The 25,882-nt window shown below is 44.5% G+C and overlaps 1 protein-coding gene across 5 annotated transcripts in view; it reads right to left on the bottom strand.

Moving 5' to 3' along the window:
* LOC146809062 (B-cell receptor CD22-like) overlaps positions 1-25,882 on the bottom strand; it is a 426,891-nt gene that overhangs the window by 22,174 nt on the left and 378,835 nt on the right. For all 5 annotated transcript variants that reach the window (XM_085615864.1, XM_085615866.1, XM_085615868.1 and 2 more), the window contains 2 exons: positions 25,307-25,406; positions 20,718-20,781 (listed from right to left, as the gene is read on the bottom strand). In XM_085615864.1, the coding sequence (XP_085471990.1) occupies positions 20,718-20,781; positions 25,307-25,406 (164 nt within the window). The remainder of the gene's footprint in view (positions 1-20,717; positions 20,782-25,306; positions 25,407-25,882) is intronic.

Here is a 25,882-nt window from a genome sequence, read left to right as displayed (position 1 = left end):
GGGGTTGTTTGGACTGGTACAGGGTGCCCACTATAACTAGTGGACAGCATATACCGGGCCAACTTCTCACAGACAATACTTAAGGTTTCATTCTCTCTCCCACTAGCAACAAGTGCATCAATTTCAAAGCTGGCTTTACCTGAACAAAACATTCAGAGTTTATTGAACAATCTAGCCTGATTCTTAAACTGTTACATTACTTCCTCCAGTTGTTTTTGCTTTTTGTGAAACCTACTACATGGTGTAGTTGAATAGTTTGAAAAAGAGATTACCAAAGATCTAGTCAGTTCCAACAGTGGGGAGATTTACAAGCCCCTTGCTGAACGTTTGCGTCACTTTTCCCATGTTAAAAGTGACGCAAGGGGCTTTTAAATCTGCTCTAGTGTTTTCAGTGAAGTATGCGGTAACTAAAGATTTGGGTTGAGCACGCCATTCTGGCATCAAACAGCGCTCCCAGATTTCTTGCCAACTTGACAGGAGAATTTCCACGTTCTGTGAGCACTCAAAGGGACCGGATGTCAGGTCTGTTCCTCTGAATATACAGATCCCCGTCTTTGTTGCATTTAGAACAAGGACATTTTCTTACATCTAGTGATGTAATTGATTTACACAATCTGGTATTTTGCTACAGTATGCCTAGGATTTTGAAGATAAAATGCGAATTTGGGTGTCATCCACGCACATTTAATATTCTGCCTCACATTGACGTGGGACTTGTGCCAAGGGGCTCATGTATATATTAAACAGTATTGCTAGCTTTGTATTGTCGATTGTCTGCTGTTTGCATGATTCAACTGTTTACAATACATGTAAACCACACACAAAAAAAGATTTTATGTTAACTCATCGTTGCAGATATTGCAAATTAGTATCAAGTAATACAATCAGGTAGTTGTGGAAGTTGTGGTAGTGGTTCATTCGGAAAGAACCTCCATTTGTTAGAAATACTTTTCCTTTACCCACCCTTTTTGCCTATAATTTTTCTTTTTCATATCTTACTTAACTATTCTTGAAACATTGGGGTTGAACCTCTTTCCAATGAGATGTAAATATTAAACAAATTACCAATATAACTATAACCTACCAAGTTCTGGTATCCCTATCACCTATCCCTAAATGTCTTGAGATTCTTGACAGAACTGATTTTCAGTATAAAATTGATACTCATTGAGTTCATAATGAATGATAATCTCTTACTCAAGCACTCCTTATTTGTTGGGCAATCCCAACCTATATGTACCTCAGTCTCTTTTCCACTACATCCTGGGCAACTACTACTAATATTAACATTCAGTTTGTGCAATTGATCGGGGGTGTAATATATCAACCAATGTGCATTTATCTGCATGTGTTTAATATATCAGTATAAGTTGATACCTGCTTCTTTCTGCGATTTATTTAGCATTTTCCATAAAGAACTAATTGACAATATTCCGATGTTTTTGCAACCATCTTACACACAGAGCTTTTCTACGGTGTTAGGTGGGATCTCCTACTATTCCCCTTGCTGTTACGATTAGTGATGAGATGTAGTGCTTCAGAACACTTGGGGCCATATTCTCAAGGGAGTGGAGGAGAGAGGCGTCAGCCTTCTTGACCTAACGCCTCTCTACGCCACTTTGGAAACGCAAGACTGCACCCTATTCTTGAGTATATGGTGCAGCCTCGCGTTTCCCCCTGTGATGGTGCTAAGTTTCACACCTTAGCGCCAACGCAGGCACCCTTGCACCAAAGTGCAAGGGTGTCTGCAAGCAGGGAGGTTTGTTTATGTACAGGAAGGTGTCCCTTCCTGCACAGCGAGAAGGAACCCTATTCACAAAGCAGCGTTAAGCCGCGTAAAGCCACTTAACGTGGCTTAACGCTGCCTTGTGAATAGGGCTAAGCCTCTATCGCCACTACAACGTCACTGAAAGTGACGTTGTGGTGGCGATGAGGACTTGAGAATATATATATATGATATTCTAAGATGGGGCAATATGTACTCTCTCCTTCGGGGTGGAAGCTTAGCTGTGACCACTTCCCAAGAGATGATTTAGCTTTTGAGGAACCAGTCACTGATTTTTTCAAGATCAGTGTTTAACCATTACTGTATTTTCTGAGATTTATGTGGAGTATCTGTGTTGGTATACAGGAATTTTCAAACATCTCTGCAATTGCTGATGTTTTTGATAAATGTCATTATGGATTATATATATAACCAATTTAGGATTTGGGGTGTTGAGAATTGGAAGATCTGGGTAGGGGAACTGATCTCCCTTCATGTTCTCAATTAAAAAATTATCAAGAAACATTCCTGCACTAATGATGTAAAATCTATCAGTGATTTGGAAGGTCGCACAATAATACCCTTTCCAATCTCAAAGGGCCATCCCTTCTCCTTCGCATGAATGATTTAACTTGCAAGTGCTAGCCGTTGTTTCTTTATTTCCAAATGAAAATACTGATTTTAGAATCTATTTTGTAAAGAATTAATCAGTAAGGGAGCCAGGATGTGTAGAGAGAAGAAAATTAAACAGGGACAATGTGTGCATTTTCATCATTGCAGCTCTTCTTACAATCGATACGTGCAGCTTCTGCCATCCATTTAGCATGGATTTGATCATGTGTGTCAGAGGGAAGTAGTTTAATCTATGCAGCTCCTCATATTTCTCAGTGATTTTGATCCCAAGGTACTGTATTGGCTCCTTGTTATAGTATACAAACAACGGTTTGTGAGACATATCACCCATGCCCAGTGCCTCTGTATGCTGCTACAGTGTCTCTTACCTTATCGCTCAGGACAACGGTTTCTGTTGATCCCGCATTAATTATGGATATTGACCAGATGAGATGGTCAGGGAAACCAATTCTTCCCATAACTTTGAAAATGTATTTGAAATCCACCAGGTTAAAGGTCTTCTCCTTGTCAAGAAATCCAGCTGATAAAGGAGGTTCACTAATTGTGAAATAGTCTATCACTTCAGTTAGATAATATGTGTGAGGGTCTGATTTAGATCTTGGTGGACGAATTACTCCCATCACAACGGTGAAGGATATCCCGTCCACCGAAACATAAATCCTGTAGCATATAATAGGAATTATATTTTGGTGGGCGGGATGTCAATCACTGTTGGGACGGAGTAACCCATCCGCCAAGATTTAAATCAGGCGCTTAGTGTCTAGCTGGTGAGTTGAGATGAACCCATTTTCATCTTTGTTTAATATTTCAGGATAATAACTTTTGTGAAGATTTTATAATCAGTGTTGAGTATCGAAATTGGTCTATGGGAGTTTACACCTGCAAAGTCTTTGTCTTTGTTAGGAAAACAATTCAGAATTCCTCTTTCAAAAGATGGCAGAATAGTGCTGCCTTTAGTATCCCATTAAAGTGTTGTGAGTGGAACTTTTAATTTTAATTGCTTAATTAAGTGGTAATACCATTAATTTGAGAATGCATCTTTTTTTTTTTTTGCAGAGTTTTATATAGCACAAAATAGACCCGAATCCAATCAGGTATCAGAGCGCTTTACATAGCACCAGTTACATTACATGAGGACACACATTCATTTTTGTTAAGCACGGGCAGATTAAGTGATTTGCCCAGAATCACAGGAAGTTCAGCGTCATTGCCGAGACTCGAACCCAGTTCCGAGGTTGAGCACCCTAGACGTTAGGCCAACTCCTCTCCCCAACTCCTTCACCCGCTGCTTTGCATCTGGGAAAGATTTTTCACTACAGTGACTAAAAAATGTAGCATTTTCGTCGTGGGTTCTCAACTTAACAGGAATTAACTAAACTTGGCCCCCTTTTTTGAGCTAAAGTATGGCTCTGCCAATCATGTTTTTCTATCAATTTTTCTGTCTATTTATGCCTACGCTAGTGTGAGAAATTGGATTGTTAGTTAGGGTGGATGGTTGTCCACCACATGAAATAATGCTACTATTCATGTGAGGTCCATTAAAAGTTTTGGTTATTTAAACATGAGCTCAACCCCTACAAGCTATGGCAGACAGCAAAGAGGCTTAACATAAGAAAATATGTAGAGCCGATAAAAGTAAAACAACAGCTAAAAAGTTGAACACATAACACAATAATAATCCCATTCTACTTTATAAACAGGAAGAGTAATTTACTGAACAAATTAACACAAAAATGACAAAAACGACTAGACATATGAATTTTTAAAGATATAAATGAAAAATGCACCAAGTTGCCTTAAGCAGCCACCTCGGTCATCTGGTTGCACTTTGTTCGACCTGGTGGAAACGTCACCAACCGACGTCAACAGCTTTCAGTGAGCTGGTGTTGAGAGAAGGGGATTGAAATCAACAGAGTCAGGATGCAACCTTAGTAAAACTTTAGTTTTAAGTGGAAAAAGCTCTCAAGTTAGAAGTTCAAGGTTTCGTACCCCAGAGGCCTCTGGCATCAATCAGTTCTTCTTAGGTGATAGCGTCAACTAAGCTGCGATTCGGAGTCTGAGAGGGCTTGGCATTGATGGACTCCAATGCTGAGAAGACAACATAGCAAGAGGAACGGCAAAGCCAGGCCCAGCAACATTGAGGCCCCCTCCTCCGATCGGCAAAGTAGGTTGGTCCTCCCGATGGTTCTCCAGGTAAAAGGTTTGTAGAAAGTTTCTAAATGCAAGGGTTTCACAGGATGTTAGGAGGAGTACACTTTGACACAGCTAATTGTCCCAGGACTCAAGGTACAGTACTTTGGGTTCAAGACTCACTCTTACTGAAGCCACCAGCGGGGTCCAGAGCCGGTCCGGTTGGAACTGGTAAGCAGGGCTCTTCAGGAAGAGGGGCTTATTGCAGCTTGTTGTATTCATGTAACTTAAAAAGAGGCAATCCAGCTTATCCTTGGATTCTTTTCCTTATCTTCTGGGCAAGTGACAGCAGGTCTGCCCTTTCAGGTCTCCTCACAGGTCTCAGCAGCAGGTGCAGTCCTTCTTCTGTCTTTCACAGCGCCAGTATTATTCTGAGGAGGGTGCCTGAGGGTTCCACTTGTATGCCTGGCAATAGCTGGTGGGGGGACTCCTGTCCCCTACCTGTCAATAGAGAAAATGTTCCAAGGAATATCCCTATAGCCATACCCACTTTTGCAGCAGTTCCTGGGTGTCCTACTGCAAAGAATCTCACAATGCCCTCTCTACTAAAACCAACATGGTAGAACCTTTATTTCCTTGAAAGTAGCTAGATGTGTGGCCAGGCAAATGAACAACCCCTCCCCCTCTGTGTTTACTGAAAACAAGTTATGGAGACGGTTCCTCTCCCATTGGGAGTAGTACCTGGCTAACTAGAGGGACAAAGCTGGGGCAGGCCAAGGTGTTAGCATATCTTCCTGTGATATGGCAGGCCTCTTTGAAACTTAATAAGTTCCTGGGCACTCTCCAGAGGGCAATTCTTTCACAGTAACAGAACACCTCCCCACACCCAAGACATTTGAGCCATAGCTAAATCGGCCGGAATCCCCACCTCCGGGCCAGAAGCTCCGCCTCCGGCCCGGAAGCCCCGCCTCCGGGCCGGAAGCTCCGCCTCCGGGCCGGAATTTCCGGCCCGAGTGCGGACGTAAGTTTAGGAGTCGTAAATCCATTCTGTGAATAGCAAAAGTACTAAGTTCATTCTGTGAATAGCAAAAGTAGTAAGTTCATTCTGTGAATACCAGAAGTACTAAGTGCATTCTGTGAATACCAGAATGGTACTAAGTTTAGGATTTAGTCTTAAGTTTGTTCTGTGAATCGGGCCCCCAGTGTGTATTAGGCATGTCCCCTAATAAACCTGCAGGTTTTAAATCCAATGGTGAATGTCTTATGCAGATGTCTGTGACAGACCCCTTACTGGTTTGCTGGTGGTGCCTAGAGCCGGATCCCAACTCCAAGTCCTACCAAGAATGCTGTGCACAGAATTTCTTGGCAGTCTGTGAGAGTACTTTAAAACTGCTGGTTGCTTGACAGTAGACTACTCCGCACCACTCCAATTTTGTGTCACTGGAAGGTCCTGGGCCCACTCTCAGAGTCACTTCCAACAGTTGGCATTGAGGTAAACATTTTCGTTGTGCAAGCTCCACAAGAGAAGGATTAGACCAAGAAAACTTTACAATGCTGGTCAAAGTCACTGGACATTGCAGGAATGAGGCCACAAGTCTAGACCGACTCTCATGCTTCCACGGCGGAGCCTGAGTCTGGGTCCTCTCAGTTGGTCTTAATTTTCTGGAGCTGGATGACTCCCGCCCAACTCAAGTATTTCTATGAGGCTATACACATCAAATTTGGGCAAGCTGACCCTTCAGGTCCAGACCGGATTTCTGCCAGTAGGTTTGGCCTCTGCACCAGTTAGGCCTTGGCCTTTTCAATCCATTCCTGGATCTGGACCAACTCTGGTTGTGGATCCACAACCTTCACTTCAGTCTGTTCCAGTGGCGCCGTTCTCAGCATCGCTGATGCCCCTCAGTAGCACTACCACGATTGTCATTCCTGACTCCGATACAGAGCCTGAGTGGCATAGACCGACGCAGATTCTGGTGCCAAACGGACTTAGACCCTCCTAGTCAGAAACAGTGTCTCCCTTTTTTTGACAGGCTCTGTGGGAAAATACGATTGGAGTGGATCTGAGGATCCTTATGAATATTCTGACCCCTTGAAGAGCCCTTGGCCAAAGATAACTGGTATGAGGAGCCGTCTGATGCCAGTGGTCTGGACTTGTAAGTAGAAAATGGCCTAGTCTCCCCTCCTAATATGGCTGCAGAAGAAAATGCTTAATTTGCCATGCTGGTGCAAAGGGTGGGTGAGGTACTGGACCTTACGTTGCCCTCAGTGGCAGTCAAGACCAACGCCTTGATAGAGGTGCTTTAACCAGGGGAAGCCGCCATGGAACCTCTCTCCCCTTTAATGAAGCCCTCACTCATGTCTAACCCTGGGCGGAGTTGGTGGAGTTGCACTACATGAAACTACGCAAAGTGCAAAAAAACTCCACTGCACTACGTGGAACTCCACAAGCGGCGGAGTACAGTAGAAAAATACTGTTCACAGTGATTGCACAGTGTCGAATGCTTGTCCGCACTGTGAAATCATGGGAACAGCACCATGCACAGCACAAGCTTACCTTTTCTGCCGCTCAAGTAGATTTTTACTCGAGCGCCAGCTTTCTCAACGCGAACGAGCAGTTTCTCAACGTAAGCGGTCGCTAGCATACACCACCACGCGCAATGAGAAACCTGACCCACCCCGCGTTGAGAAATCTCGCTGGGAGGCTTATTTTCCACGCTCGCGCTCGCCAACTTGATGTTGGCGATCGCGAACAAGGAAAAATCTCGCCGGGAGGTGGATTTTCCTCGCTCACTCTCACCAACTTGACGTTCGTGAACGTGAGCGAGGAAAAAAACTACGCGCCGCTGCGCGAGGCGGAGATTTTTGGAACTCCGCGAGCTACGCGTAACATGGAGTGCGGGAAACTCCACAAACTCTGCCATGTACTGCTGCTTCTGTGCACAGGAAGATAGACGCCTCCTCCGCCCCACTTCTGGGGTTGGGGATCCAGCCCTCCTCTCCAGCCTAGCCCCATGCTTCTGGTGCAGAAATAATCACACAAAAAAAACTGATGTCAAGATACAAGGGTATCACCTATATGGCACCGTGCATGTCACATCTGGCATGGGCGCTGCCGACACAAAGCAGAAGAGCACCACCTACTGGTGCACAGAGGTACTGCTCAATATTTTCAGCATCCAGTCTGACTCGAAGGAATATTCTAAGGTAAGGAATCTGCAGCTAGATAGAGTATACCAGATAATGCATATCTCAAGGTAACCATCTAGTTCAAATGCTCATTTGGAAGTAGTTTTAGGTCGATAGTATGAAAAAGCTTTGCTTGAGCCCTTTCGGTTTTAGAGAGGGAGGTAATACTTTTTTAAGTTACGATCTTCTTCATGAAGTTGCAAATTGATCTTCCCTTCTAGACTTTGTGTTGGAGAAGATTTGCAGTCAGAATTTTCACTTTCATGTGGTAATTTTCAAAGTTTATTATGAATGTTCTAGGGAACACATTGTTTGGCTTAACAGAGAGTGGAATGTGATGTTCCCTAGTAATCATAAGGTCTTCGTTATTGTCCTGTAGCACTTGAGTTCAAATGAGTCTATCAGTCACCTCAATTGCTGAGGACTTCTGTTTGCTTTGTTCAGGGATTTCTATAAATGTTAAGTTTGAGCACCACATTCTATTCTCTGTGATCTTCCAACTGAGCCTTTAGGCTGGGGGTCTATTTGGATGACACATCTTTGTTTCTTGAGGTTGTTTTGGCTCTCTTCACAGACTGATACTCTCTGACGTAAGTCAAAATCTGATTTGAGACTTTGCTTTTAAGTAGACAAAATGTTGCAAAGAGGTCAATTGATTCACAGCTTAGGAGGCTACTCTAGCTCTTGTTCATACAGGCACTATGTTTGTGTTGGAATCTCTCGTTGGCATTCCTCTCCATCTTGAGGGGTCTGGATCAAAGATGCTTCTAGATTGGCAGATCCCAAAGGGAAAATGAGTCCACTAATTGTAAAAGAAGTGTTGTCCTTCAACTGTCCAAGGTTAGCTACTGCTTCTTCTGAGCTATTTTTCAGATTTATCTGTTTAGATCTAGTCCCTGATTTGAGTTTTTTGTAGTGAAAACTGAATAGGATTTCATCAGGTGCTCCTTTGAAGTTGTAGCTTTGTCTTGCGACTGAGCCTCTGAGTGAGATATTGTGACTAAGTGTTCACCTCCCTTCTGCCATGGTAGCTTTGAACTGTGACCTTCCACTGTAGTATGTCATGTTCTGTTATTTGAAAAATATTTATAGAGCGCACATACACCAGACGATTTCTTGGCGCTGAAAATAGGAATAGCCTGCTGCTTAATTGGTCAGTCATATGCCTGGGAGAACAACACATTTTTTAGAGTCTCCTGAATAAAGGATAGCTTGTACAGGATCTAATGTTAAAAGGAAGAGAGTTCCAGAAGTGGACCGCAAATCTACAGCCGCCTAGGCTCTTCCCTTTGTTTATAAGTAGGTCTAACCAGAAGGTAAGGATGAGTTGACTGCAAATTGTGGACAGGACTTTCCGTTAGAATCAAATTCGAAGTACCATAGAGAAATTTGAAGATGAGACATATGATTTTAAATGCACAGCGTTGTATTACTGGGAGCCAGTCTAGCTTTTTCATTAGAGGAGTGGCCTGTTGTCATCTCGGTTGATGATAGGTCAGTCTAGCTGCCTGGTTTTGCACCAGCTGTAGTCTTAATATTAAGTAGATCGGGATTCTGAAATAGAGTGAATTGGCATAATCAATATGAGAGATGACCAGAGATAAAACAACCTGTATAAGTGCTTCCGTGGTAAGAAATCTGCGGGTTTTCCTGATCTTCTTAAGCTGGAAGAAGCAGGAGAAGACTACCGTCCTAACCTGGAACTTAAGAGAGAGGTTGCTGTTGATTGTGACACCAAGACTCTAGGCTGAGCATGATGGAACGGGAGGTTTTCCAAACTAACAGGCCAGAATTTAGAATTCCAGGGGTTGTGAGAGCCACCAACTAAGAACAGTTCTAGTACTAGGAGTATCTGCCATAAAATGTTGCATTAGTTGGTTGTCCATCGTAGAGGCTCCATTGCTCAATACTTTGTTTGGGGCACAATTAGATGACGTGTCAGTTACTTCTAAAAGCCGGTTGGAGATAGAGTCTTGGTTTGGGTGCAAACTGCTTTAGAATTTCCCTTTGGCTGTGCCCACTGAAGTTCCTTTTTAAGTTTCAATTGATTTTACATCTGTTGTGGATAGTTCAAGCGCTACAATGTGTGCCACTCCTTTCTTAATGACTACTTTCATCTTTTTCACTTTACTATTTTAGATGATAGCCCTGATCTTTTCTGCATTTGATTGGTGACGGTGGGTAAATGTAACTTTATAGATTTCATAGCAGGGCTGTAATCCTGGAATGTGGTCTTTCATAGGCAGTGTGTAGAGTAGTGTGCCGGAATAAAGTGACAACGGGCTGGGAGGAGGACAGAGCAGAGTTTCCTTAGTGAGTTTTCGCTTCCACAATGACCCAAGGTCATGCACCTCCAAAATCTGCAAATGTCCAGTCTTTGTGCCTCTTCCTGGGCTGTCTTCATGTCAGCTGTAAAAACAGTATCCTGTTCTTCGATACTGCCGAGGGAAGAGGGTGGAGGAACGCCACCCGGTTAAGCCTCATACAGTGCCACCTCAGGACTAAGATTCCTCCTCAGGAGAAACACGCCATCAGAAAAACAATAACCCTACAGATAAATGATGACACTGATCAAGGTCCTCCTGGCACTTCAGATCGACAAGCAAGCCGGGGAACAGGATACGGAATACATGAAACTACATGAGACGCTTCTCTGGACTACAGGGCCTACATGGGGAGGGAGGGGAAATGATCCTAAAATAAGATTCTGCTTACCGTTACTGGAAAGGGCTACTCTATTGAACTGGTCATCTTGGATCCCAGAGACATTCATTAGGGATGGGATCTATGGGGAATCATTGGACTGTTTCAGGCTTTACACCCCATTGGAGTGAAAACTGTTTACACTCCACGACAAAAACTTCATCATTCTTTGAGGTATCGCGGAGGAAGAGGGTGGGGGAGGGAGGGGAGAGGGAGTTTCTGTTATTAATGTTATTGGACCCAGTTGCCCTAATGTGCCCGCAATGCATTGTTCCACTTAATGTTTTGCTCACACACTCTGTAACCTGTCTCATTGCAAACTATGACTACACACCCACATAAAATAAAATCAGTAGGGCATATCTTGGTGGTCACCTGGAATATTAGAGGCCTGCTCGATAAGGTCTAGTGGGATGCAGTCCCCAGACAGGCAAAATGCTTGGGGGCTGACATCCTGTTACAGCAAGAAAATCACCTGTTAGGGACTAAAACCCCATGTCTGACCCATTTTGGCTTTGTTCACATATTCCACTCCAGCTTCACTAGGGGCTCTAGAGGAGTGGCCATCTTAATCCACCACAGATTGCCATTCACACATATATGCACTTGGGCTGACTCGCGGGGCAGATTCCTCTCTATTCACGGTACAATCGGTGGGGAGGCCATCATGTTAGGAAGTGTAAATGCCCCACCGCACCTCGGCTACACATTCACCGAATGCATAATCGACACCTGGGGATCCTTACCTGACGCCCTGGTGCTGATTGGGTGAGATTGGAATGATGTCATACACCCTGGGCAAGATAGATTCCCCCCTACATCCACACACCCTGCACAAAAAGAGTCCTGCTTGGGGCCACTGGTGGATGCTTTGGGATGGTCAAACACCTGAAGGAGGCTTTACCCATCAAAAGGCGGGCTTTACATACTTTTCAACAGTGCATGGGTCATTTTCAAGACTTGATCACATTTTTATCACCAGGGAGCACACACATCGCCTGATCAAAGCGGATATTTTACCCAGAGGCCTATCAGACCACTCACCTATCCAACTGCAGTTAGAGCTAGAACCTAGACGGACACCATTTCATTGGCAGATGTTACCATGGCATCTGCACAGCCCAAGCTATCGAACCCACTTACATAGAGCTCTGAAAGAATACTTCTCGATAAACAAGGGAACGGTGATCTCCGCCACCACATTGTGAGAAGCCATAAAACCCACTATTCGTGGCTTAGTCATTGCCAAGCGTCACAAAAGGCACAGCTTAACACTGCTAGAAGCATAGATCATACAAACTGAATTGATAGCACTAAACAGAGAAGGAAATAGTGCCTGCCGACAATTAGGCATACTGCAGAAGAGATATCAAAGCATCCAGCTAGATGAGGCCAAGCACATCTGCTGGGCCACACAAAGCAGGATCTATCAATGGGGAGACAAATCAGGGAAACTCTTACACAGGCTCCGCCAATACTCCTTTAAACCTGTACAACTCCCTATCATTAAGTCACACACAGGTTCGATGATCTCTAATCCCAGGCACGTGGCCCGATCCTTTGTCGACTTCTACCAAGCATTCTATACTAAACGCAAAATCCTGTCAGAAGAGCAGATCGTAGATTTGTTTCGAGATCTGCCACTTAGGGCACTCACCACTGCTGCACCAGACTCCCTGGAAGTACCTCTGTCACTGAAAGAGTTAACCTCAGCAGCCTCAGAAATAGCGTCTGGCAAATCGCCAGGTCCCAATGGGTTTCCAAGTGAATTCTTCAAAATGAATATGATGACACTGGGACCGGGGTACCTCTCAACTTCCTTGAGAACAAATGCCTACCTTTTGACTGGAAGCATGCAGAGATAGTGGTCTTTCCCAAGCCAGGACGCCCACCCGAACTCTGCGCATCCTACTGGTCAATATCTCTCCGCAACATTGAATCCAAGTTTCTCGCCAATATACTGGCAATTAGATTGCTCCCTCATCTTCAAGCCCTGATCCACCAGGATCAGGCAGGCTTTATGCCCCACCGAGCAACCTGACACAATATACGCAGAACGCATAATGTGATAGCGGCCATAGATAAACTAGAAAGACCAGCTGCCCTATTACTTGTAGATGTGGACAAAACGTTTGATTTGGTCAGCTGGACCTACATGTTCATACTACTGCGACACTTGAATATGGGTCCCTGATCTATAGCAATAATTACACTATTATACACTGCCCTAGCGGCCTCAATCCAGGTTACAGGGGCCAAATCAGCTCACTTTTCGATACAGAGGGGAACCCAACAGGGATGCCCCCTCTCCCCTCTGCTTTTTGCCCTTGCCATTCAGCCTCTCGCGGCTTGGGTATGCATGGATTCACTGTATCGTGGTTTTGATGGACCCCGGAAATCTCTGATCGAATCGCACTCTATGCAGATGACGTCATATTCTTCCTAACTGATCCTCACCGATCATGACCAAGAATATTGCCGATAATGCGCATCTTTGGCTAGACCTTGGGTCTTTACAGGAATGCTTCTAAATCGCTGATCTGGCTGATTTGAGGGCCATTGGGGAATAGCCGAAGGGAGGAGGAACTTTTACAATTGTCACCTGGGCTCACAAATCTGGGAGATAACATATTGATCCTCAAAGCATTTCGTGGAAACATAACTTAGAAGAGCTCACCGTTCACCTGTTCTTTATATAGCAGGGCCGATTCCAAGGATCTTCCTACTACAACACATGTGTTGAACCTGACTCAGCAACATGACCCTTTGTACAATCGGCTGGTGGGGATGCCTAATGCAGGCAACCCCTTTGTGGCACAACCGTCTGCTCCAGTATCTAGCTGACCTGCAGGTTTTCGGTAACTGGGACCAGATAGGAGTCTCAACACTGGGAGATCTCATGAAAGGAACAATCCTCAAATCCTTCGGAGACTTCCAAAGACTTCCTCATGCCTCATTCTCAATTCTATCAATTCCTGCAACTGCAACATGCTCTTCTCCCATATATTAAAAATCTGACCAATCAACCAGAATTCAGCCCCTTGAAGGGCAAGCTACTAATGGGGGACCTCGAGGAACACAAGATATCTAAGATCTACCAAACCCTAGTTTCTAATAGCGCAAAACCTTGGATACTCTAAGAGCCACATGAGACGCAGATATAGGACCAATAGACGGGGACAATTGTGCCGAAGCTCTGCAATCACAACATAAGGCCGAAATTTCCTCTCAACTTCATCTTATTCTATTTTAAAATTTACGCAGAGCGTATTACACCCAACACAGATAATGGAAAGCAGGATTGGTTGCATCCCCACTCTGTCTCCGGTGCCAATTGAAATAAGGCTCCGTCATACACACAACGTGGTCCTGCCCGACACTAGATCGGTTCTGGGGGGGTACTCACCTGTCTGACAGAAGTATTGGCATGGGTCAATGAGATCTCCCAGTGTTGAGACTCGAGGTCCCCCATTAGTAGCTTGCCCTTCAAGGGGCTGAATTCTGGTTGATTGGTCAGATTTTTAATATATGGGAGAAGAGCATGTTGCAGTTGCAGAATTGAGAACGAGGCATGAGGAAGTCTTTGGAAGTCTCCGAAGGATTTGAGGATTGTTCCTTTCATGAGATCTCCCAGTGTTGAGACCCCTATCTGGTCCCAGTTACCGAAAACCTGCAGGTCAGCTAGATACTGGAGCAGACAGTTGTGCCACAAAGGGGTTGCCTGCATTAGGCATCCCCACCAGCCGATTCTACAAAGGGTCATGTTGCTGAGTCAGGTTCAACACATGTGTTGTAGTAGGAAGATCCTTGGAATCGGCCCTGCTATATAAAGAACAGGTGAACGGTGAGCTCCCCATTATCCACTGTTCAAGTTGATAGACGGGGTCATCCCATGGCCCTTACCACCATTCATTCAGTACTTGCAGTTGTGCAGCAGCGTGGTATAATTTTATGTCTGCGGCGGCAATGACAGAACAGGCTGACCGATACACTTACACCACGCTGTATTTAGATTTCACTACCGCTGCAATTATTTAGGAGTGTTTTATATAAAAATTGTATACTTGCTGTTTTTGCTTTTAAATTGTTTCCGCCTGTTTCCCCACTGGCCGCATTGCTTGCACTTAAAATCTGTCACGGCACCATTCACCATTTGGGTGTTTGCTTCCCTTTACGACCGCCATCTTGGGAGTAGGGCTGAGATGCCCCCAAGACGTTTACCGGGGCTGCGCTCTAGTTCGAGCGAGCACCGCCTGGCAAATGGTATTTAGGGGCCAGTTGGTCGGCGCGCGGTCAACAGACTGACCGATACGCTTACACCACGCTGTATTTAGATTTCGCTCCCGCTGCAATTATTGTGGAGTGTTTTATATAAAAATTGTATACTTGCTGTTTTTGCTTTTAAATTGTTTCCGCCTGTTTCCCCACTGGCCGCATTGCTTGCACTTAAAATCTGTCACAGCACCATTCACCATTTGGGTGTTTGCTTCCCTTTACGACCGCCATCTTGGGAGTAGGGCTGAGACGCCCCCAAGAAGTTTACCGGGGCTGCGCTCTAGTTCGAGCGAGCACCGCCTGGCAAATGGTATTTAGGGGCCAGTTGGTCGGCGCGCGGTCAACAGACTGACCGATACGCTTACACCACACTGTATTTAGATTTCGCTACCGCTGCAATTATTGTGGAGTGTTTTATATAAAAATTGTATACTTGCTGTTTTTGCTTTTAAATTGTTTCCGCCTGTTTCCCCACTGGCCGCATTGCTTGCACTTAAAATCTGTCACAGCACCATTCACCATTTGGGTGTTTGCCTCCCTTTACGACCGCCATCTTGGGAGTAGGGCTGAGACGCCCCCAAGACGTTTACCGGGGCTGCGCTCTAGTTCGAGCGAGCACCACCTACCACACGCTACTTAGAGGCCATTATGGTCGCGCGCAGCGTACGCGCGCAGGGTCGCGCCGGAGGTGCGCCAGAGGTAAGCCCGTTTGCGCCCGTTCGCGCACGGAACGCGACGGGCGCGGGAAAGGCTGCTTCTTTTACGCAGGGGGGGTTTACTTACTCTCAAGAAGAACTCCTTAGTTTGAACCCCAGTGCCACTACTCAGCCTTTGGCTGAGCAACATAACACCAGTAGGTGTCCATAAACACTGTCTTGTGGTCTACTAAACGTAAGATCGCTCAGTAAACACCATGAGGAAATCGTGCTCCTTATCGAGTCCAAACAGATTGATATACTCTTTATGACAGAGACCTGGACTAGAGTAGATAGTATGGTGGATCTGGGCTTAGCCTGCCCCCCAGGCTATAAAATTAAACATAAACCCCGGGTGGGAGCCAGGGGAGGTGGAGTTGGCATAATGTTTAGGGAGACCTTACATCTCTCCCAGATTGACATCAAGCCCATTCCGGGCTACGAACTATTGGGCATTTCCCTAAATAGTCAGGCAGGTGTACTATACACAGGGCTGCTGTGTTACAGACCCCCGGCTAGTTCTTTATCAGAGGTATCAGTGCTTATTGACCTGATTCATGATCTATACAACTCCCATACTAGACTCTTGGTATTGGGAGATTTCAACTTATGGCCAGATGGTCCAACGGACTCTGCTTTGAAAGATCTGGAGCAGGCCTGTAGCAACGTACAGTTGCAACAGCTAGTAACCCTGCCGACCCATTCAAAAGGTCATATTCTAGATCTGATTTTTGCATATATAGGGAATGTAGTTATTCAGAACATTCAACCTCAATGTTGGACAGACCATGCGTTGGTTCATTTCACCCTTTCTTTCCCCGCAGCCTCTATGAGGAAAGGTAGCCTAGGTGCTACTAGGATGAGTAGACAATGGTCTAAGCTCCTAAATCAGTCCACCTTGCCTGCCTTGCTTCCGATGGGTTTCTCTTTGGGAGATAGTGTGGATGTGAGCTATGAAATGCTTAGCCAGCGAATTGTGGTCTCACTTGACTCATTAGCTCCTTTGCGAAAAATAAGACATAGGCCCACTCATGCTATGCCTTGGTTCTCTGAGGAATTGCTTCAATCCAAACTCCAGTGCAAGAGGATGGAGCGTGCTTGGAGAAAACAGTACCGGGAATCTGATAGAGCCTGTTAAAAGCAAACGTTGGCAACTTATAAAGTACAGATTAGATGTGCCAAAGCTAAATTCCTGGAGGACTCCCTACTGTCGGCGGCGAACAAATCTCAGGCGCTGTTTAAAATTGTTAAAGATCTATCACGCCCTGCCTGTATTGCAAATGATGTCCCTGCATCTCAATCTTTGTGTGACTCATTGGCACAGGCCTTCGAGGAGAAGATTGCTACCATTCTGAGCAATCTTGCTATCTCGTCAAGCTCAGGCACTCAGTCTCTGCCCACTCCTACCTTGACATCTGTCATGGAGGGAGATGTTGGCTTAGTACGCCTGAATAGTTTCCCGGTGCCATCTTTTGAGGAATTCAGTGCACTGGCTGATGGTGTCTCCTCGGGCTCCCCCCTTGATCCACTTCCTCATAAATTTTGGAAGATATTTCGGGAAAAACTTTTTCCGCCATTATTTGCGATCTGCTGTCAATCCCTCAGGTCTGCACAAATACCGGATTGCTGGAAGTTGGCAGTGGTGTCTCCACTTCTTAAGAAGGAAACTTTGGACCCTTCTTGCCCTGCCAATTACAGGTCCATTTCTCTTCTCCCTTTTCCAATCAAAATCTTGGAGAAATGGGCCACAAAACATCTTTCCAGCTATCTGGAGAATCAAGCATGCCTGGATGTGGCCCAATTTGGATTTAGACCAGCCCATGGGACAGAGTCAGCATTGGTGACTGTACTTGATGACCTTAGGACGCGTGCCGACCAAGGACGGGCAGCCTTTTTAGTGCTGCTCGATATGTCGGCCGCGTTCGATACGGTCAGCTATTTGATCTTGATCAGGAGGTTGGAGGAAGTGGGGGTGACTGGCTCGGCCCTTGATTGGCTGGTGTCCTATCTGGATAATAGACACCAGGTAGTGGCCCTGCCACCGTTCAAATCCACTATCAGAAGTGTTGGCCAGGGCGTGCCTCAAGGGTCAGCCATCAGTCCTATTCTTTTCAATCTCTACCTCCGCCCCCTGATCAAGCTGATAAAATCTTTTGGCATTGCAGTCACCAACTATGCGGATGACACCCAACTTATCTTCTCGTTTGAGGGTAAGGAGGCGGTTTCACAAGAGATCTTCCATCGCTGCATGACTTCCACGGCAGATTGGCTATGTCACAACTCTTTACAATTTAACAGTTCGAAAACTGAGGTGTTATACTGTTCAATTTACCGTACCCCAAGGCCTCTTCCGTTGGGCTTCTGGCCTCCTTCCTTCCAGGGCACCAGCATATCAGCAGATTTTGTGCGGAACTTGGGTGTACTTTTTGGCTCCAATCTTCAATTGGATGCATCTGTTAACAAAACAGTGGCAACGTGCATGGCTTTGCTTCGCACGTTAAGGAAGATCTTACCACTACTCCCAGCACAGGCAAGACCAGAGGTAGTGCGGAGTACCATCTTAAGTCGACTCGACTACTGCAACGCACTACTTCTGGGAGCCCCGGTGACTTTGGTGGGTAAACTACAACTTTTCAGAACTTTGCGGCTAAACTGGCCCTGTCTCGCCGGCGTGCTGATTCTTCCATCACTGCGCTTAGGGACCTTCATTGGTTACTAGTCCTTCAGCGGATTGATTTCAAAGCCCTCTGTATAGTATTTAGGGCTCTTCATGAACAAGGCCCCATTCCTTTACAGAACATGTTCTCGTGGTACACTCCGTCTAGATCTCTCCGATCTGCTACAGCTTGTCTGGTGGTAGTTCCTAAAATCCTGAGGACTCGGTTGGGAGGGCGGTCCTTTAGGTTTTCAGCAGCAATTTTATGGAACTCCTTACCGCTGGCTCTGAGGTGTGTGGGAGATCTCCCCTCTTTTAAGAAAGCCCTGAAAACACACCTTTTCCCAAGAGGGGCGTAATCTTTACAGTGTTTTTTTTTAAAACATCGTGCAGATTCCATCAAAAGTCTAAAGCGCCAGGATGCCCGTTGGGTGACAGTCATTGCGCTATATAAGTATATCTATACATACATACATACATACATGCGGAGGTCTCCGAAATTAATACTACTACACAGTACAGAGGGCATAGGGGGCAACAGATATAAAAGACACCTGTTATTCCCAGGACTCACAGTACCAAAGCAGGATATAGCCAGGCAATGGAAGGCAGAGGATCCACCCCGGGTTTCGCAATGGAAGATAGGCTTGGACTTCCTTATGGAGTTGGAGCTCCCAGTCTATATTGCCCGAGTATGTTCACAGAAACACGCCAAAATATGGGCAAGGTGGGCCACCTATAGAAACATTCCCCTGAAAAATTATAATGTTGCAGAGAGACAATTGGATATAGAGATTAAAACAGTTCTGTAGAAACAATGAATAACCAACTCTACCCATAGACATGCTTGGCGATGTGTGTGACTCATTCTTTATAATAGGCAGAGGCGGGACAATGTTAGAGTTAGGATAATTATATTCTATTGCAATGGGCCTTGTAACAGATTGTTTACCGAGGAATGAAGATCAATATATGTACTATGATATGCTCTGCCTATGTTGTATTGCCTCATGCCATTCAGGCCTATTGTGACTTTAAAAATCAATACAATTTGTGATAAAAAAAAAAGTATTTGTGCCAAGCCTAATCATCTTAATGTCAAACATTGCTATTTATCTTTCCCTCTACCCTCCAATACCAAACAATTTCCTGGCAGCTTCCCAGTTCCCTAAGCTGTAAACACTGGAGCACCAGGCAGATTCGGGATAAATGGGATCTACAGGCTAATGATGGTGGCATGCATGTGCAGCTTACTTCTTATTATTACTGCTCTCTGCTTCTTTCCATAGCAGAGGGTCTGCTCACTTAGTGCAGTCAGCAGTGGATGCTGCACTTCTTTTTAGCTGCACTCACGTGATGAAAACTCCAAGAGGCAGAGAATTTCCCATAAAGAAGCCTCACAAATGCAGAGTTCTCTGTTCACCAAGTAGTTATGCAGCTCCAGTGAAATCTGTGCTTGTAAGGAGGAGAGTGTGTGTTCCCATCTACAGGAGCGTGTTGGCTGCTACAATCCTAATCAACGTCTCCGGTAGAATGGACCCAGTAGTGGTAACTGATGAGGTACTTCATTGGAATTTCTGAGCATATGTTCCTATGTCCTTATGCTTATCTTGTGATTCCTGGCCACTTCTGCAATCTACTCAGTAAGCTCAATTGTGTCACAGGTTGCAGAGAGGTTAAACAGTACCAAACCAGACTGGGAATCTTCATCCAGTAACGGTCTGAGTCCTGACTGGTGGTGGAAATTCAATGGGTAATTTTGTCCCACATAATTTTGAGTTATGTTGTTACTTTGATATTGGCCAGAATCTTTAGGGCTCCTGTAGTTGTTTTTAGCAGAGGTATAATGAAAGCCTGTTTGTGTGGCTGGGATATACTTTCTAAAAGAGAGATAGGTAACTACATATGTGAGGTTCAACATGAAAGTTGTAATGAATTGTTTTATTACGATATTCAGACATTTGTGCACAATCCACTCTTCATTTTTTCGAGCTTTTGTCTGGAAGGTAATTCTCAACATTCCTCCTCTTTAGAGGTCTGAAAGCTGAATATGCTAGTTTTAGTTTAGGTGGGGCAGTAGAAGGAAAAGGATTTTGGACAATGTCACCCTAGATTATCTCTTGGTTGTTCTGTTAAATAATTTTATAGGCTCATTGCATTTTTGTGAGGGGCACAGAGAACCTTCTTTGGGGCTTCTGGTTTCATAAGTATTATTATCACTCATAGTAACAACTACAATCATAATAATAATAGCAACACTGACAAAATATTATTATGATTACTATTGCTAATATAATTACTATTGCTATTATAATTCTTATGATGATTATTATTATTATTATTATTATTATTAGTAGTAGTAGTAGTAGTAGTAGTAGTAGTATTAATATTATTATGGGGAGCAGAAGAAGGGGAAGGAGAACAACATGAAGAAGAAGAGGAAGGAGAAGAACATGAAGGAGAAGGAGAACGAGGAGAAGGAGAAGAAGAAGGAGAAGAAGAATGAGAAGAAGAAGAATGAGAAGAAGAAGCAGGAGAAGTAGAAGAAGAAGAAGAAGAAGAAGAAGAAGAAGGAGAAGAAGAAGAAAAAAAATACTTCTAAGAAATAAGCAAGCCTCAAATAATAACCAACGTTCCGGGTCTTCATCGAATTACTAGATATTAAATCGCTCACCCCATCATGATGTGGCAACTGTTTCAAATGAGTGGAAACGTTGACGTTTTTCTTCTTCTTGCTCCTGAAAGTGAAAGAAAAATTGACATGAACGCTATATCCACAATAAGATTTACATCTACCACAGATATTGCAAGACTGCATTTTTTCTGACAGCTTGAGATCTGTTTTTGGGCTTCTAGATTTTTTTAGGTTTGAGAAGGAATTATAAAACGATGTTGAATGATGTATGTAAGACATCACATAGAAGACACAGAGGACTAGAGTTATACACCCACTGGAACAGTAAACAAGAATTTATAGCTGATGATTTACAATGAGCATCATTATTGCATGAGCAGACTATTTACGCAACCACAGGGGATGGTAGTGTTATATCATCATAAACCACATCTGGGTCAAAATCCAACTCAACAACATCAGAACCAGACTGGGAGAAGAGTTTATATTGGTGGTTTAATGTTCCTGTGTATCTCCTGGGAGCTCCTCGGGGTGGATCTAGGTGACTCCATCCTCATGCCTGACCTTCCACCAACTGATCAGACACCTTTGATCTGCCTCCCTTCTCCCTCACTGACACCTCTCGGATCCATTGATCCAACAGCGGAGGACTTTCCTTCTCGCACATGTCAGTCAATGCATGAACAACCTTCCGCTGCACCTCAGGAACGCACCACTGCTCCAGCAGCTCAGGAGGGAACTCAAGAGCAGGATGTTTGAATGAGCAACCACTTACCCAGTGCCTTGCAACCCTCACAGGGGATTTGCTGCGCTTTATAAGTGTCTGCATAATAAACTTCCTCCATAGGGTAATAACCGTAAGCCTTTCCGGGACAGATAAACGGACCCATTGTTGGTAAGTGGATTTGGAGGGATGCATTAAGCCTGCTAGATAACGTGCAAGAATCAAAGTTTCCTAAAATATAATATATATTTAGTTTAGTAAGTAATATCTGTGCTTAATTTGAGCTGGTGGTTGCAGCTGGAGCCCACCAGCACTCATTTTAAGGGACTGACACTTATTTTTCCTCATCCAACTTTGACAAACTAAGAGAGAGAACAGCACAAAAAGGAAAGAAGGAGATGGGAAAAAATGGCAAAGCGATAGAAATGGGGGTCTCTAGTTGGCAGTGGCTTTTAATATGTCCAAGTAGGGATCCTTCCTTCTAGTCTGGATAAGGGAGTTACACTCCTGCTATAACCCCTGCTCACCCCCTTGGAAGCTTGGCACAAGCAGTCATGCGTATCTCAGAGGCAATGTGTAAACTATCTGTATGTAACACACACAGTAACACAATTAAAACATTACAAATGGACACCACACCAGTTTAAAAAAATAAACAATTTTTATCTAAACCAAACAAGACCAAAATGACAATAAACCAACATACATAACTCAAAATATTACTTTTAAAAGGTTTTAGCAATTCTGTCCATAGAGAACTATGGATGCGGTGATTTTACTCAAAGTACCTTTAAATGCATCAAAACTCACTAGGCAAAACGGCTGCAGAGGAGGGAAGCATTGGTTACTGAGTCCTTGGGGAGGCAATGCGTCAGTTCTGCTGCACGCAGGAGAAGTGTTGCATCGAATCCGGACTGTAGGGGGAAGCAATGCGTGGAAATCCAAGACGGTTCTGGTCTGCGGGTGAAGCGTCGGAAAAACTTGCTGCACAGTTGCCAAGCATGCATATATACGAACATGCTGGAGGTCAATGTGGTGTCGGAAAAAAGACTATGCATTTATTTCTTGAGCCGCGGTCCAACGATGTATCGATTCATTCAGCCACACAACCAGGCCTGCGTCAGAGTCAGTGCAGTGGTCTTGGACTTCGGAGACAGGTGCGTTGAACTCAGGCTGCTGTGGTTTGTTCAGCAGCAGGCAGGCGCTGCATCAACTTCTTTGGCAGCACGGCACTGGTGCATGGAAAATCTTTCCACACTGCAGTGCTGCGTCAAAAAAACAGGTGCTGGAAGGGAGATGCATTGATTTTGATAGTTTATTGATGCATTACACAGCAGGAACAACCTCCAAGGGCCCAGAACTGGAATTGGCACCACAAGGCAGGTCAGAACTCCCAGCAGTCGAGTTCAAGGATGCTGCAAGTGAATTGTTTGTGTCCCTGAGAGTTCTTAACAGGAGGCAAGCTCTACTTCAAGCCCTTGGAGAATCTTCTTTAGCAGGATTCAGCAAAGTAAAAGTCCAGTCCTTTCCACAGCCCACAGGCAGAAACAGCAACTGCAGGACAACCCAGCAAAGCAACTCACAGCAGAGATGCAATATCCTGACAGCTCTTTGGCTTTTCTTCTTGGCAGGGTCCTCTTAGTTAAGAACTGTTCTAAACATCTGGGTTTTCGGTCCAATACTTATACCCCTTTTGGCCTTCGAAGTTGGCATATTTCAAAAGAAAATCTTTATTGTATAAAAAGTTCTTGCCTTGCCCAGCCTTGACTCCAGACACACGCCAGGGGGGGTGGAGACAGCATTGTGAGAGGGCATGCATTCAGGTGTTAGTGACAATTCCCCCGCCACTCTAGCTCAGGAAGACCCATCAGCCTGGTGATGGCTCATCAGGATATGCAGGACACACCTTAGCTCCCTTTGTGTGACTGGCCAGAGTGAATGCACAAGCAGGCACCTGTTAGTCTAAACCAGACGATGATTCCAGAGGTGGGCAGAGGCACAGGATTGTTGAACAAGAAAGTGCCCACTTTCTAAAAGTGGCATTTTCAAGCACACAATTTAAAAACCAACTTCACTAAAAAAGTATTTTTTAATTCTGAGCTCAGGGAGCCCAAACTCCAATTCTCTTTCTCTTCCCAATTGAAAGTTACACTTGTAAAATGTTGCAAGGCAGATCAAATGATAGCCTATTGGGGAGACAGGCCTTGCAATAGTGAAAAACGAAATTGGCAGCATGTCACTATCAGGACATTGAAACACAACAGCACATGTCCTACCTTTCACATTCACTGCACCCTGCCCATGGGGCTACCCTGAGCCTACCTTAGGGGTGCCTTACATGTATTAAAAGAGAAGTTTAGGGCCTGGCAAGTCGGTGCACTTGCCAGGTCGACATGGCAGTTTAAAACTTTACTCACAGACACTGAAATGGCAGGCCTGAGACAACTTTACTGGGCTACTCATGTGGGTGGCACAAGAGTGCTGCAGGCCCACTAGTAGCATTCGATTTACAGGCCCTAGGCACCCGATTAGATTTTTCCTTATTCGTTGAATATAGACCACAACAGCACATCAAATCATACATTTCACACAGTATCAGACTAAAAGCATAATTTCATCAGGGAAGATAAATACAAATATAAAAAGCTTATTATCTAATGCAGGGTAAAAACATTACAAAGTGTGCTTATTAAGTGCTAGTACCCAAGTGCATTATCTGAAACAGGTTCAACAAATTCAGACTTTAACAATAGAATACTACATTTGAATGAATACAAAATTACCCTGTGTCATGAGATTGATAGAGAATCCCTCTAGTCCTTAAATAGTTTTTCTTAAATCTGAGGGCACCTGAGAGGCATCTTTGAACCCCAAAACGAATCATAGGAGAGGGTAAGATTAGTAAAATCAAGAATGCGGGCCTTACTTGCACAAATTGGTTGTTTCCTGCCAGCAGCCTCAGAGTAATATAAAAATTACAGAAGAATATAAAATCCAAAAGGCCCTTGTCTAAAAAATTACCACAAGTGCAAGGTTTCAGGGCTCCTTGCTTTGAAAATCCCATTGGGACAAGTTAAGAACCAGTGTATGGAATTAAATCTTAATCTGATCGATATAAAACGATGGTGAATTATTGACAAATAACAAATAGGGTTCCCCCCTCAAGCTTGTTGTCAACAAAACATGTTGACGCACTGTGGGTTTCATAAATTCCCTATCTTTCCTTTCCCCAAGCCACCTGGCCAAAAGGATGTCTTTAATGGCCTGCACATCACTTGGGCGTAAAGATTTGGGGTTGGTGAACAAATACAAGCAGCCTAGCCTCATCAGCTGCTCCTGAACGTATCCTAACCATGGAATATGCAGAGCTCCTTCCAGGGCACTACAGTCCTTTCGTACATATTGATTCAGGATGGAAGTAGAAACCACAGAGCACTTTACTAGGGATTTACCTGTACATCAGATATGCCAATCATGGATAACCAATCAGTATTACAACTTTTCCAGAGAGTGCCTACTGTTTAGCACTGATCAGCAGTGATAAAGTGCCCAGAGTACCGAAACCAGCAAAAACGAAGTGAAGTTCAGAATACAGTCAAAAAGTACAGGAGGTAGAGGCAAAAAGACACGGGAAACCAGGCCAAGGATCCTAGGTCTAACACAGAGGAAGAAAGAAACAATGACAAAGGACCTGAATGGGTATAAAAGGCACAGAGAGTGTCTGGTGGGTATTGAAAGAGGCATAAGGTGGAACCAAGATTACATGGCTTTGGTCTTCAGCACCCCAAGCATTCGAAGAGCTTCTGAGCAAAACTTTGGGCCCAGGCCCATATAGGTTTTCAAATTAAGATTTTAGCACAATGCATCGAAATATTAGTAGTGCATTACCAGTTTTCATACTTACCTTAGAAATCTCCTGGTCAACAGAATTGCCCCAATTGCTGCAGCTGCCAACACTGCAACCAAAACTCCGGTGACGAGAGCAACAGTTGAAGAGCCGCTCACTGAACAGAAAACGACAATATAATAGTTAAAGCGGCCAGAAAATACAAACACAAAACGTTTTAGTGGAATTCAGCAGCACAAATGGGATATAACACACTGTCACCACAGCTATTTTAGAACACAGGCAGCTTCAGAGCGGACACAAGATGCTTCTTGTAGGAGTTGGGATTAGGAACATACAGTGGGTAAGATGTTCTCGTTGAATAGAAATCTCTAGCGTGTGCCAGCATCTTTATGAGTCATGGTAAAGAAGGCGCTGGTGGTTCAAAACAAGGAAGGCAACTGTGGCATCTACATGAGGAATGGATGTTCAGGAGAGGATTCTATTACAGGACCGGAGCCTTCGGATTATGCTATCTCCTTCTTAACTGTATGAATCACAGCAGCCAATAAACATACAATTTAGTAAAACAAACTACATTGTCCATGTTGCTCAGCGTAAGCCACGCCTCCTTAGCCCTCCATGAGAGCCCTG

The sequence above is a fragment of the Triturus cristatus genome, chromosome 7 (genome assembly GCF_964204655.1).
Source record: "Triturus cristatus chromosome 7, aTriCri1.1, whole genome shotgun sequence".
NCBI lineage: Eukaryota > Metazoa > Chordata > Amphibia > Caudata > Salamandridae > Triturus > Triturus cristatus.
The sequence above is the reverse complement of the archived record's forward strand: the minus strand, read 5'-3'. Positions and strand labels throughout refer to the sequence as shown.